The following is a 15,020-nucleotide window of genomic DNA, read 5'->3' as shown; positions in this document are numbered from 1 at the left end:
GCCTCAACCTGGAGAAACCCCGTCTCTACTAAAAATACAAAATGAGCTGGGCGTGGTGGTGCATGCCTGTAATGCCAGCTACCTGGGAGGCTGAGACCAGAGAATTGCTTGAACCTGGAAGGCGGAGGTTGCAGTGAGCCGAGATTGGGCCATTGCACTCCAGCCTGGGCAACAAGAGTGAAACTCCAATTCAAAAAAAAAAAAAAAAAAAAAAAAGTAGCCTAAGTAAATAAAGGGAACTTTGGGGCTGCATGTATCTCAGAAATCTGGGGACTAGCTTCAGGTGTGGATTGATCCAGAAGATCAAGCCGTGTTGTCAGTACTCAGTTTCACCCACTGCCCTGTTGTCCTCTGAGTTAACATCATTCTCAGTGGTACTTCCCTACATGGCTCCGTAGCTTTGGGCTGATAACATCCTGACAGATAAAGGTGCCAGAGAAAAGACAAGGCAGCATTTCTCTGCACAGCCAGAGTCAGTCTCAGAGTGCGCTCTGATTGGCCTGGGTTGGTCGTATTCACACCCGTGAACCAATCACTGTGGCCCAGGAGGCAGAGTTCTCTCATTGGCCAGCCTCGGTCACATGTCCTCTCCCATGGCAGAAGAGATGTGATTGACAGCCCTTCCATGTGGAGAGGGAGAGTTCCCAAAATAAAATGATAAGCAAAGAGGCTCATAGCACAACACATGCCTTGTGCTTTGCTACCTCTGGATCTTTGCCACGTACCTTTCCTTCCTTCTTCCTAATTGATGAAAGCCTGCTCATCCCCCAAGGCTGTAACAAACACGACTTCCATTGATTTACCCTCCCCTCTCAATTAGATGGACTTCTTCTTTTGAATTTTGAGTCCCAATAACTTTAGTATAGGAACTCATCTAATAATACTTTCTGAAATAGTTTTTTTTGTTTTGTTTTTGTTTTGACATGGAGTCGCGCTCTGTTGCCCAGGCTGGAGTGTGGTGTGCCATCTTGGCTCGCTGCAACCTCTGCTGCCCAGTTTCAAGCAATTCTCCTACCTCAGTCTCCCGAGTAGCTGGGACTACAGGCTTACGCCACCACGCCCACTAAATGTTTTTTTTTGTATTTTCAGTAGAGACAGTGTTTGACCATGTTGGCTAGGCTGATCTTGAACTCCTGGCCTCAGGTGATCTACCCTCTGTGGTCTCCCAAAGTGTTGGAATTACAGGTGTGAGCCACCGTGCCTAGCCCACTGCCTGAAATAGTTTTTTTTTTTTTTTTTTTTTTGCATGCTCCGTGTACTGCCTCCTCTTGGAAGGGTAACATGTTAGCTACTTGCAGACATATAGCAGCTGACTTTTGTGTCTTCCGTGGGTACAACCCCAGCAAGGCCTGATGCATAATGGGCACAGCTCAAATTATTATCTGTTATTGAAAGAGAAGGGCTGGACGAAATGGCTCATGCCTGTGATCTGAACACTTTGGGAGGCCAAGGCGGGTGGATCATCTGAGGCCAGGAGAGCAGCCTGGCCAACATGGCAAAACCCCGTCTCTACTAAAAATATAAACATTAGTCGGGCATGGTGGTGTATGCCTATAATCTCAACTACTTGGGTGGCTGAGGCAGGAGAATGGCCTGAATCCGGGAGGTGGAGGTTGCATTGAGCTGAGTTTGCACCACTGCATACCAGCTTGGGCAACAGAGCGAGACTCTGTCTCAAAAAAAAGAAAAAGGAAGAAGAAAAAAGTACTGGTTTATTTGGCTGTAGTTTGGGTTTTTTTTTTTGTACATTCGTAGAGCAGAAGGTGAGTAAAGTGTTTCTAATAATAAAACTCAGAAAAAACACCAGAATTCAATTATCTAATAGGCTGGGTACAGATATAGGTGGCATGCGCCTGTAATCCCTGCATTTTGGGAGGCTGAGGTGGAAGGATTGCTTGAAGCCAGGAGTTTGAGACCAGCCTGGGCAACATAGTGAGAACCTGTCTCTCCAAAAAAAAAAAAAAAAAAAAAAATAGCAGGGCGTGGTGGTGCCTACCTGTGGTCCTAGCTACCGTGGAGGCTGAGGCAGGAGGATTGCTTGAGCCTAGGAGTGCAGAGGCTGCAGTGAGCTAGGATCACACCACTGCACTCCTACCTGGGTGACAAGACAAGACCCTGTCTCTAGGAGAAAAAAAAAAATCTAAATAAATTGTCTTTTCAAGCAGGTGTCTTGGGGAGTCCACTTTTGTAAAAGTGCTACTATGGGAAAAATATTTTTGGAACATTTGTTCTAGAACTGCCTTCAGGATTGGTTTATGAACCGTTAAGAAAATTGTCTAACATCACATTTTGTTTTAGATGGTAGTTGCTTGAGCTCAGCACTGTTGACACTTGGGGCCAGACAGTTTTTTGTTGTGGGGGCTGTCTTGTTTTTTTGTTCTTGTTATTGTTTTTTTTTGTTTTTTTAAGGGACAGAGTCTTGCTCTGTTGCCCAGGCTGGAGTGCAGTGGTGCGATCATAGCTCACTGCAGCCTTAAATTCCTGGCCTCAAGCAGTCTTCCCACTTTGTCATCTCATCTAGCTGGGGACTACAGGTGCATGCCACCATGCCTGGCTAAGTTATTTATTTTTTTTGTAGAAATGGGGGTCTTGCTGGGTGTTGCCCAGGCTGGTCTCGAACTTCTACCCTCAAGCTATGTTACCACTTTGGCCTCCCAAAGTGATGGGATTACAGGTGTCAGTCACTGCACCTGGCCACAAGGCTATAAGTTAATACAGCAAAATTAGCAAGGAATTAAGGCACACATGGGGCAGTGTTCAAGAGAAGCCAGGTGCAGGCTTCCGGGAGTCCCCAGCAGAGTCACAGGTTCACTAATTCTCTGGCAACCATGATGATTATGTGTGTGAAATGTTGCCAACCAGGGAAGCTTGGTAGGAGCTCAGTTCCTGGGTTTGTATTAGGGGCAGGTCACATAAGCAGCCTTTGCTTGGCACATACCAAAAGTCTAGACTCCCAGAGGGAAAGCGGTGTTCAGCATAAACCATATTGTTTGTACAAACAGTTGAGGCACACTGAGCTACTCTTCCCAATTCTGCTAATGGTGGAAACCCTGTAAGTATGCAGACACTAGCCAAGGGCTAAACTTGTAAGCAGCCTTCAAGCAGGAAAAGCAGTCAGGTGGTCGTGTTCACACTTTTCTGCTTACTACCTTATTACCTTTCTAAAAATCTAAGCTCGGTGTGATGGCTCGCGCCTGTAATCCCAGCTACTTGGGAGGCAGAGGTGGGAAGGTCGCTTGAGCCCATGAGTTTGAGACCAGCTTAGGCAACATAGTGAGACCTTGTCTCTACAAAAAATCAAAAAAATAGCTGGGCATGGTGGTGTGACTGTAGTCACAGCTACTTGGGAGGCTGAGTTGGGAGGATCACTTGAGCCCAGGAGATCGAGACCAGTTTGAGTAACATAGTGAGACCTTGTCCTTACAAAAAACCAAAAAAATTAGCTGGGCATGGTGATGTGACTAGTCACAGCTACTTGGGAGGCTGAATTGGGAGGATCGCTGGAGCCCAGGAGTTGGAGACCAGCCTGGGCAATGTAGCAAGACCTAATGCTTACCTGTAGTCCCAGCTACTTTGGAGGCTGAAGTAGGAGGATCACTGATGCAAATAGCCACTGTACTGCAGCCTGGGCAACATAGCGAGACCTCATCTCCTAAAAAAAAAAAAAAATTAGAATCCTGAAGTTGTAGTTTGCAAAACTCATGTGGCCCCAAGGGCTTGGGAGAAAGGAGCATGGACCTGGTTATCCTTGAAGGGATTGGGAGGACCTGGAGAGATGCTCAGGAATGAAACCACAGGCTCTTAACACCCTATTGTGGGGTAAAAGTAACACACCTTGCCCTGAACTTGGTCAGCAGCATCCACGTGGGATGGATCAGCCGGGGAAGCTGTTACGGGCCCTGTTTTCTTCTGTCTGGTGAGTGATGAAGAGTCTCCTTTCCTTCCTTAGAACCTGGGCCCCTCCGTCCTGGCTGGAGTGGCGGTGATGGTCCTCATGGTGCCCGTCAATGCTGTGATGGCGATGAAGACCAAGACGTATCAGGTAAGGCATGTGTCTCTGCGGGCCCCCAAGCCGGGCCCTAGGCAGGGGCCTCTCCATGAGGATTCTAGTCCAGTTCCTTCTGCTCTGTCCCTGGGGTTCTCAGCCTTGCCTGCCAGTTGGAGTCACTTGGGGAGCCTTAACAAATGCTGATGCCCCGGCCGCATATCTGGGATTCTGATTCACTTACTGTGGGTGGGGTCTGGACATCAAGATGTTTTAAAGCCTCCCAGGTCATTGTATTGGGCAGCCAAGATTGAGAGCTCCTGACACATGGTTAGACCTTGTAGGCCGGTGACTGGAATCAGAAGGTCTGTGAGCCTCCGAGAAAGTCCTTGTTTCCCACAGTCTTGTTTGTTATGTGTATGTGTGACTCAGCTTTCAAGAGTTGAGTACAAATTACCCCCTACTTTTTTCCCCCTTATTAGCTCTTACCTTATAGGATACATGCTGTTAATCTCTTTATTTAAATTAAAATAATTAATTTCTAAAATGGGGCCTTGCTGTGTTGCCCAGGCTGGTCTCAAACTCCTGGGCTTAAGTGATCCTGTTGCCTCAGCCTCTCAAAGTGTTGGGATTACAGGTGTGAGCCACCATGCCCGGCTTTCAGCTTTTTATTTTTGGAGATATTTTGTATTTTAAAAAGTTTGAATACCCAAGTAATAGAGTGAGGTTTCTTATTATAAAAAAGTTCAAATCAAGCCGGGCTCACCCCTGTAATTTCAGGATTTTGGGAGGCCAAGGTGGGTGGATCGCCTGAGCTTAGGAGTTCAAGACCAGCCTGGGAAACATGGTGAAACCTGTCTCTACCAAAAATGGAAAAGTTAGCTGCGTGTGGTGATGCGTGCCTGTAGTCCCAGCTACTTGGGAGGCTGAAGCATGAGGATCACCTGAACCCAGGAGGTCGAAGCTGTGGTGAGCCATGATCGTGCCACTGCACAACAGAGTGAGACCCTGTCTCAAAAAAAAAAAAAAAAAAAGTTTAAATGGTACATAAGTACGTAAATTAAAAGGGGATACCCCCTTCCCTACTCTCTCAACCACTGCAAATATATAGAAGCAAATCCTTCTACAACTTTCTACGTATGTACATACAGACCTGATTAATGGTATAGTTTGGTTTGTTTTTATATATGTGGGGTTTTCTTTGTTTGTTGAGATGGAATCTCACTTTGTTGCCCAGGCTAGAGTGCAGTGGTACGATCTTGGCTCACTGCAACCTCTGCCTCCCGGGTTCAAGCAGTTCTCCTGCCTCAGCCTCCCGAGCAGCTGGGATTACAGGTGCCCACACCACACCCAGCTAATCTTTGTATTTTTAGTAGAGATGAGGCTTCACCACATTGGCCAGGCTGGTCTTGAACTCCTGACCTCGGATGATCCACCCGCCTCGGCCTCCCAAATTGCTGGGATTACAGGCGTGAGCCACCATGCCTGGCCATTATATATGTTTTGTGTGTGTGATATTATTACCATATCTGTTTTTACCTAAATGGGCCCACATGGCAGCATGATTTTTGTCTTTTAGCGCCCTGCTTTGGGGACCTCTCTGTGCTGTGCCGTATAGCTTCAATTCATTCTCCCGACCCGGTGCCTTTTGGTCTATAACGGAGATGGTGCGGTTTATTTCTCTGCTCTTCTGTTGATGGATATTTATGGTGTGCTGTGGAATTTCAAATGGGAGCACTTGGCTGCACTGACGCGGTACCACAGGGAGATGAGTTTCAGGACATGGGCCTGTTGGAAGGAGAGGCCTCAAGGGGTAGGGTTGGGTGGGATGGGTGAGGCAGGGGCTTTAGGATTGAGTCACCCTTCAGTCTCTTGATGTGTAGGATGCCCTGAGTGGCCCGACTCAACCCATTTCCGTCCCTGGCCTCCAGATCATGTAGCTTACATTCTTCCCATCTGTGACCCGGGGGTGACTGTAGCACTAAACGATAAGAGTTCTTGTGATTGTTAAGTGTGTGAACACATGTAAAATGCTTAGAAAAGTTGCTGCTATACACAAAATCCTGGGTGGTAGTAAAAGTATTTAACAACTGCACTGCACAAGTATCCACTATTTGGAACCAGTGCTAGGCAGTACAGAAACATTTCACTATTTTAACAACCATGGGCCAGGCACAGGGGCTCATGTCTGTAATCCCAGCTCTTTGGGAGGCTGAGGCAGGAGGATGGCTTGTGGCCAGGAGTGCAAGACCAGCCTGAGCAACATAGCAAGGTGCCATCTCTACAAAAAATACAAAAATGAACTGGGTGTGGTGGCATGTGCCTGTGGTCCCAGATACTAAGGAGGCTGAGGTGGGAGGATCGCTTGAGCCCAGGAATTCAAGGCTGTAGTGAGCTATGATCATGCCACTGCACTCCAGCCTGGATGCCAGAGTGAGATGATGTTTCCAAAAAAAAAGAAAACTGGGCTGACAAGAAATAAGAAAACAGGCTGGGTGCGGTGGCTCATGCCTGTAATCCCAGCACTCTGGTAGGCCGAGGTCGGTGGATCACCTGAGGTCAGGAGTTCGAAACCGGCCTGGCCAACATGGTGAAGCCCCGTCTCTACTAAAAATAGAAAAATTAGCCAGGTGTGGTGGCAGGCGTTTATAGTCCCAGCTACTCAGGAGGCTGAGGTAGGAGAATCTCTTTAACCCGGGAGGCAGAGGTTGCAGTGAGCCGAGATCATGCTACTGCACTCCAGCCTGGGCAACAGAGTGAGACTCTTGTCACAAAAAAAAAAAAAAAGAAAAAATAAGAAAACAGACAAGAAAAACACCACCACCATGTCTCCTGTGTTTGGGTCAGCAGAGTAGGGACTGAATCCCTTCTTTTCTGTACACCTGAAGGGTTTTTCTTGCCTCTGTTCCTGGATTCTAAATTGAGTATGTTTCTCCAATGTCTAACCTAACATGATTTGAAGGGGTTTTTTTTTTTTCTTGATACCGGGGTCCTTTGGTGTGGTCTTGGGGCTCAAGAGTAGGGCTAGTAGGGATTACAGGGTCAGCTCTCCCACCCTCAGGAGGCCCATTTTTAATAGACGGTGAAGTTGAGACCCAGTGCGGTGGCTCACACCTGTAATCCCAGCACAGGAGTTTGAGACCAGCCTGGGCAGAATGGTGAAACCCCATCTCTATTTGAAAAAAAAAATCAATATAAAAAACATTTACATGTCAAAGTATATAATAAAGTTTATGAAAAAAATAGCTGGTGATGTTGAGTGATGGGCTGATCCCAGGGTCACCCCAGATGTGTTGACTGCCCTTCTCTTCCAAGGTGGCCCACATGAAGAGCAAAGACAATCGGATCAAGCTGATGAACGAAATTCTCAATGGGATCAAAGTGCTAAAGCTTTATGCCTGGGAGCTGGCATTCAAGGACAAGGTGCTGGCCATCAGGCAGGAGGAGCTGAAGGTGCTGAAGAAGTCTGCCTACCTGTCAGCCGTGGGCACCTTCACCTGGGTCTGCACGCCCTTCCTGGTGAGTGAAGCCACATTTTTCCTGGCCCTTATTGTTTGATGTTTTATTTTGTCTGCGTACTTGAATATTTTTAAAAGGTCACTATGTTGCCCAGGTGCATGGCTCATGCTTGGTAATCCCAGCACTCTGGGAGGCCAAAGCAGGTGGATCACCTGAGGTCAGGAGTTCAAGACCAGCCTGGCCAACATGATGAAACCCAGTCTCTACTAAAAATATAAAAAAATAAGCCGGGTGTGGTGGCGCATGCCTGTAGTCCCAGCTACTCGGGAGGCTGAGGCAAGAGAATTACTTCAACCTGGGAGGCGACGGTTGGAGTGGGCCAAGATCACGCCGGTGCACTCCAGCCTGGGCGACAGAGCAAGACCTTGTCTCAAAAACAAACAAACAAACAAAAAAGTCACTATGTCAGCAAGGCCTTCCCTGAACACTTGGTTTAAACATTTGCCATCTTCTCCATTCTCCTTTATTTTATTCACACTTAGCAGCTTCTAACAACCTGTGTAGGAACTGTTCATTATCTGTTTACTGTGATATAAGGAGCTTGTGCCAGAATGTAAACCAGTGCCCCCTGCTTCCTGCATTAAGATAGCCTTGCAAGACAAAAAGTGCGAGCTGAGTCAAACGGCACGCTTCGTGCCATAGTTGATCTACATTATGGTGCTGCCTCCTTATTTTGTCACCAACTGGTCAGAAAGTGTGGATTGTCAGTGTCTCATGGGCCACATGTCAAGTGGCATGGTCTAAACACACTCTAAAATTTACTTATTTTGGACTGGGTGCGGTGGCTTGTGCCTGTAATCCCAGCCCTTTGGGAGTCCAAGGTGGGTAGATCACTTGAGGCCAGGAGCTCGAGACCAGCCTGGCCAACCTGGTGAAACCCTGTTTCTGCTAAAAAAAAAAAAAAAAAAAAAAAAAAAATTAGCTGGGCACGGTGGTGCATGCCTATATTCCCAGCTACTCAGGAGGCCGAGACATGAGAATCCCTTGAACCTGGGAGGCTGAGGTTGCAGTGAGCCGAGATCGAGCCACGGCACTCCAGCCTGGGCAACAGAGCAAGACCCTGTCTCAAAAAAGTAAATAAATAAATAAATAAGTAAAATAAAATGTACTTATTTTATTGTCTGCTTTTCCCCCACTAGGATGTCAGCTCCAGATGGGCATTTTTGTCTTTTCTATTGACTGCTGTATTCTCAGTATATAAAACAGTGCATAGCAGGTGCTGAACAAATATTTGTCATCCATTGTAAAAAAAAAAAAAAGATATAAAATGAAAAGTATATTGTTCTCTCTTCCAAAGTGACAGTTTCGTGTATGCTTTTAGAGAAAAATGGACAAGCATATAGGTATTTAAAAATACTTTGACAGATTTCAGTGGAATCATACTGTACATAGTGTTCTCTTTTCTTTGGTTAACAATATATAGTCTTGGTTCGTTCATTCTAGTCTACTTCACTTTAGTTTTTTTGGGGGTTTTGTTTTGAAATGGGGTCTCGCTCTGCCCCCCAGGCTGGAGTACTGTGGTGCGATCATAGCTCACTGCAGCCTTGAACTCCTGGGCCCAAGCAATCCTCCTGCTTTAGTTTCCTAAGTAGCTGGGACTCCAGGTGGGCTGCTACCACTCCCAGCTTGTTTCATTTGCGTTCATGATGGATGCTTGTCTGACGTGTGGATGCGCCCTGCTGGAATTACCCTTTCTCCCATTCCTTGCAAAAACAGGTTATTCCCTATTTTTTTGCTATTATGATCCATGCTACACTGAAAGTTCTGGTACCTGTCCTGGGGTATGGTAATGGGTCTATCCCTGCCTAGCTGGCTTTGAAATGTTTAAAGACAACAGTGCAACTTACTATTTTGCAAAGTTGGCTGCAAATCAGGAGACCATACAGAGATGGACTTTGGAAATTCCCTTTTTAAGCACAGTTAAAAACAGTTAATGGTGAAGGATGACTTCAGATCATGCCCCATGTTTGTTTTTTCTTTCTGTCTTTTTATTAACTGTGTCATTCTTTTTGTAATGTTGTGCTCATTACAACTATTCCCTCTTGGTCAGGTTGGCAAATTACATGTTTTTCTGGCAAGTTTCTGTGAAGCAGAGTTAAACGTGTTTATGAATATGAACTTTTCTGTTAAACTACCGCCTGCTTCATCTTAGCTGAGTTTCAGGTGGAATGTCTAAGGAAGCTCCAGCCGTTTCACCATTTGCGAAAGCGTGTTCATGCTGCCACTGAATTTTCTTAGTCTTGCCTTACATCTCTCAGGGTCTGGAACTGCAGGAGAGATGGTGTTCAAATTCAAGCCTGCATCAGAATCACCTGGAGAGCTTGTTATTATATTTTATTATTTATTTATTTATTGAGATGAAGTCCCAGGCTGTCACCCAGGCTGGATTGCTGTGGCACGATCTTGGCTCACTGCAATCTCTGCCTCCCGGGTTCAAGCGATTCTTCCACCTCAGCCTCCGAGTAGCTGGGATTACAGGCGTGCAGCAACCATGCTCAGCTAATTTTTAAAATATCTTTAGTAGAGATGGTGTTTCACCATGTTGGCCAGGCTGGTCTCGAACTCCTGACCTCAGGCGATCCGCCCACCTTGGCCTCCCAAAGTGCTGGGATTACAGGCATGAGCCACAGTGCTGGCTGCTAGCTTGTTACTATAAAACTCAGCTTTCGGGGCCCCACCCAAATTTTCAGTTTTAGTAGGTCTGGTTGGGGCCTGAGTATTTGCTTTCCTAACATATCCCTAGGTGCTGCTGCTTCTGGTTCAGGTCGACATGTAGAGACACTGGAGTGGATCCTCACTACCTAAAGTATAGTCCGTGGACCAGCAGCCATGGCATCACCTGGTGCTTGTTAACGGTGCAGAATTTCAGGCCTCAGCCCAGATCCACTGAAACGGAATCTGAGTTGTAACTAGTTCTCTAGGTGGTGTGTATGCACATTAAATTTCGAGAGAGACTGGCAGAAAGTAGGAGTAAAGAAACTTTTTCTGTAAATACTTTCGCAATTCCGGGCCATACAGTCTCTGTCACAAATACCAGTCTCTTCCAGCGTAGTGCAAAAATAGCGTTAGATAATATGGAAATTGATGGGTGTGGCTGTGTTCCTGTAAAAAAGTATTTAGAGACACCAAAATTTGAATTTGATAGAATTTGCATGTGTCGTGTAATGTTCTTTTGATTTTTTTAACTTTTAAAAAATATGAAATCTGGCTGGGCGCAGGGGCTCATACCTGTAATCTCAGCACTTTGGGAGGGCGAGGCGGGTGGGTTGCTTGAGGCTAGCAGATTGAGACCAGCCTAGCCAACGTGGTGAAATCCCGTCTGTACTAAAAATACAAAAATTAGCTGGAAGTGGTGGTGCGCACCTGTGGTCACAGCTACTCGGGAGGCTGAGGCAGGAGGATCGCTTCAACCCAGGAGGCAGAAGTTGCAGTAAGCCAAGATCATGCCACACACTCCTGGCTGGGCAACAGAGTGAGACCCTTTCCTGCCACTGCCCCCCCACCCCCTCCCAGCCCCCCACAGAAAAAAATTAGCCAGGTGTGGTGGAGCATGCTGGTCATCCAAGCTTTTTGGGAGGCTGAGGTACGGGAATCGTTTGAACCCGGGAGGCGGAGATCGCAGTGAGCTGAGGTGACGCCACTGCACTCTAAGCCTGGGCAACAGAACAAGACTCTGTCTCAAAAAAAATAAAAAAAATGAAATCAATGCTGAGCTCATGGGCCGTATGTAAACAGGTGTGGGCCAAATGTGGACCTGAGCCATCCTTGGCCAGCCCCTGGCTTAGAGGACTGGAATGTTCTTCTGAGAATCAGGACACCTGCCACATTCTACTGCCAGCTCACAGTGTGACCCCGAAGCTGGTCATCTCACCTCGCTGGCTCTAGATTTTGTCACATGGAAAATGAAGGGGTTAGATTCCAAGCATGTCAAATACTGGGCCCTGTCCTCCTTCCTCATGCCCACAGCAGACACCCACAGTCACTCATGGGGTTCTTTCCCACTGAGTTATGTTCAAGCAGTCCTCCAGGTGACTGGTGCCAGTGGCCTAGAGTTGAGCAAGAAATGACATCTTGTTGCCCTTCTGTAACTCCATGTTCCCTAAGATCACTTCCAGCTCCAATGCCCCTGCATTCTGCCTTGTACATTGCATTCTTCTTACACTCCAATATCTTGACTTTACCGGGGTGCATTGATGAACTCTCTCTTTTTTTGTTTTTTTTGGGACCGAGTCTCGCTCTGTCACCCAGGCTGAAGTGCAGTGGTGCCATCTCAGCTCACTGCAACCTCCATCTCCCAGTTCAAGCAATTCTCCTGCCTCAGCCCCCCGACTAGCTGGGATTACAAACATGCACCACCATGCCTTGTTAATTTTAATATTTTTAGTAGAGATGGGTTTTTGTCATGTTCGCCAGGCTGGTCTCGAACTCCTGACCTCCAGTGATCTACCTGTCTTGGCCTCCCAACGTGCTGGGATTACAGGCGTGAGCCACCGCGCCTAGACTCTCCTTTTTTTTGAGAAGAAGGAGTCTTGCTCTCTCGCCAGGCTGGAGTGCATTGGCACGATCTCAGCTCACTGCAATCTCCGCCTCTTGGGTTCAAGCGATCTCCTGCCTCAGCCTCCAGAGTAGCTGGGATTACAGGCGCCTACTACCATGCCCAGCTAAGTTTTGTATTTTTAGTAGAGACGGGGTTTCACCAGGGTTCAAGCAATTCTCCTGCCTCAGCGTCCGAGTAGCTGGGATTACAGGCGCACGCCACCATGCCAAGCCAATTTTTTGCGTTTTTAGTAGAGATGGGGTTTAGCCATGTTGGCCAGGCTGGTCTCAAACTCCTGGCCTCTAGTGGTCCACCCACCTCGGCCTCCTAAAGTGCTGGGATTACAGGTGTGAGCCGCCATGCCCGGTGGGTCTTACTTTATAAAGTAGGAAGTAATGTATTTGCATATGGTGAAACATAATTAAAGCTGCACCAGATGGTATTCATACAGCCGGACTTCTCCGCACGTGGCCACCTCAGCCTGCTGACATTCGCCAACAGGTCATCCTTTGTCCCTGTGTTGTAGGGCCTGGACTGCACATTGCAGGATGTTTCCCAGCATCTGCGGCCTCTACCTGCCAGATGCTAAGTCGTACCTCTCCCTCTTCTTCCCAGTGGTGACAATGGAAAATGGCTCCAGGCATTGCGAAGTGTCCCCTTGGGGGACAGAATTCTCCCAGTGGAGAACCACAGTCCATAGCGAAAGGCCCAAGCCCTTGCTCCTAACACCAGTCACCTTGCTTCCCTCTCTCTATGTTTCTTGTGTTTTTCCAGAGTCCACGTCTGTATCACTGTAATGGTGGATACATGTCATACATGTAGTTATGGTTACTTGATTCTGTTTACTTTACTTTTATACAAGTGATAGTAAGAGTCATACATAAATCCATACAAAATGGCTTTTTTTTTCTTTTTTTCTTTTTTTTTTTTTTTTGAGATGGGGTCTCACACTGCCGCCCAAGCTGGAGTGCAGTGACATGATCTTGGCTCACTGCAACCTCTGCCTCCCAGGCTCAAGTGATCCTCCAACCTCAGCCTCCCAGGCAGCTGGGACTACAAGCATGCACCACCATGCCCAGCTAATTTCTGTAATTTTTGCAGAGACAGGGTCTCACTTTGTTGCTGAGGATGTTTTCAAACTCCTGAGCTCGAGCAATCCGCCTGCCTCTGTCTCCCAAAGTGCTGGGATTGTAGGTATGAGCCACTGCACCTGGACTTGATGGCATTTTGAAAGGCCTTGTCTTAGAGGAAAAGATACAAGCCAGAGGGCGCTGGTGATGAGGTTTGGTCTGTGCCTTGTGTCCCGCTTAGGAGGGGATGGGCAGCGTTTTCTCACAGCTTTTTGCTCTGCACGTTGGATTTGTTGGCAAAACCCACAGTTTCCAGGCTGTCAGCAAACTTTGCTTATCACTTCTTGCCCTGTTCCGCATTAGGAAACCACAGCAGAAGATGCTTAAGAGCAGGACTGGCTTTTCTTCTCTTTTTTCTTTCTTTCTTTCTTTTTCAAAGAGACAGGGTCTTGTTTTGCTGCCCAGGCTGGAGTACAGTGGCTTGATCACGGCTCACTGCAACCTCTAACTCCTGAGCTAAAGCGATCCTCCTGCTTCAGCCTCTGGAGTAGCTGGGATTACAGATGTGAAATACTGAACCCGGCTACCGGCTTAACCTTTTCTTGACCTTTCTTGCCATTTAGTTTCTCGGAGTTTCCAGAGACAGAGTTTGTTGAGCTATTTGGCAAGAAACAGATGGGCCTGGGTGTCAGCTGGGGAGACCTTGTCCTGGCCGAGGCATCGAAGCCTCTGACTACATTAGGATAAAATATGTGGCCTTCAGTTCCCCTGGAAGGTGCCTGAGTGTTTTTTCCACTGGTGTGCATTCCTGTGCTTCAAAGACGATGAGGTGTTTACCCAGCGGGAGGTGTGATGGAACACAGAGGCCGGGGAAGGCCAGGGATGCCATCCAGGGACTGATGGGACTGTTTTTCTGGAATGGCAAACCTGGCATTTACCACGTCCACCTAATGCACTTTCCTAAAATAGCATCGCCAGGCAGCCGTCAATATTTAACATTTTCTGTCTTGGATGATTTGTGAGCTTCTTGCCTTCTGTTTACCCTGAATCTCCCTTTGTTAGAATAATTCATCATTCTCTATGGTAATGATCTGTCCTGTAGTTCTCTGCTGATCATATCCTAGGGTACATGGAGCCACGGCCATGACCATGTCATTTTATTTATTTATATATTTATACATTTCTGTATTTTTGAGACGGAGTCTCATTCTGCCACCCAGGCTGGAGTGCAATGGCACAATCTCAGCTCACTGCAGCCTCCACCTCCCGGGTTCAGCTGATTCTCCTGCCTCAGCCTCCCGAAAAGCTGGGATTACAGGTGTGCGCCACCACACCCGGCTAATTTTTTGTCTTTTTAGTAGAGATGGGGTTTCACCATGTTGGCCAGGCTGGTCTCAAACTCCTGACCTCAAGTGATCCGCCCACCTCGGCCTCCCAAAGTGCTGGGATTGCAGGTGTGAGCTACCACGCCCAGTCAGACCTTGTCATTTTGTGCTTGTACCAGCAAAGCATAGGGACCTTGGCAAATAGTTCATGGTCTGTAAATGTATGTAGGTAAATGAATAAATACATGAATGAATGAGAGGTTGAAATAAATCATATTAATTAGGAAGGAACTGTCTTGCAAATAACAGAAACCTAGCTTAAATCAACTAGAGTAAGAGAAGAGGGGGATTTTTGAGTCACAAAACTAAAAAGTCTAGAAAAAGACTTTTAAGCATGAATGGGGTTCCAGGCATGGCTGGATCTAGGAGTTCCCAAGATAATGTTGGGAATAACAACGTCTCTGACTCTCAACTCTGCTTTCTTGATGGTGGTTTCTTTATTAGCTGGCAGTTTCCTGATCATCCTGTCACCTCAGCAACCCCTGTGAACAGAGAATCTTACTCTTTTCCCCTAATATTTCCTG

The 15,020-nt window shown here is 47.0% G+C and overlaps 1 protein-coding gene across 2 annotated transcripts in view; it reads left to right on the top strand.

Annotated features, from left to right (window-relative positions):
* Nucleotides 1–15,020, top strand: part of LOC115933039 (sortilin-related receptor-like) — a 224,638-nt gene that overhangs the window by 4,256 nt on the left and 205,362 nt on the right. For both annotated transcript variants that reach the window (XM_055372001.2, XM_055372000.2), the window contains exons 4-5: nucleotides 3,950–4,042; nucleotides 7,301–7,504. In XM_055372001.2, coding sequence (XP_055227976.1) covers nucleotides 3,950–4,042; nucleotides 7,301–7,504 — 297 coding nt within the window. The remainder of the gene's footprint in view (nucleotides 1–3,949; nucleotides 4,043–7,300; nucleotides 7,505–15,020) is intronic.

The sequence above is a fragment of the Gorilla gorilla genome, chromosome 20, assembly GCF_029281585.2.
Source record: "Gorilla gorilla gorilla isolate KB3781 chromosome 20, NHGRI_mGorGor1-v2.1_pri, whole genome shotgun sequence".
NCBI classification, from domain to species: domain Eukaryota; kingdom Metazoa; phylum Chordata; class Mammalia; order Primates; family Hominidae; genus Gorilla; species Gorilla gorilla.
Note: the sequence above shows the minus strand (reverse complement) of the source record. Positions and strands in the feature narration are given on the sequence as shown.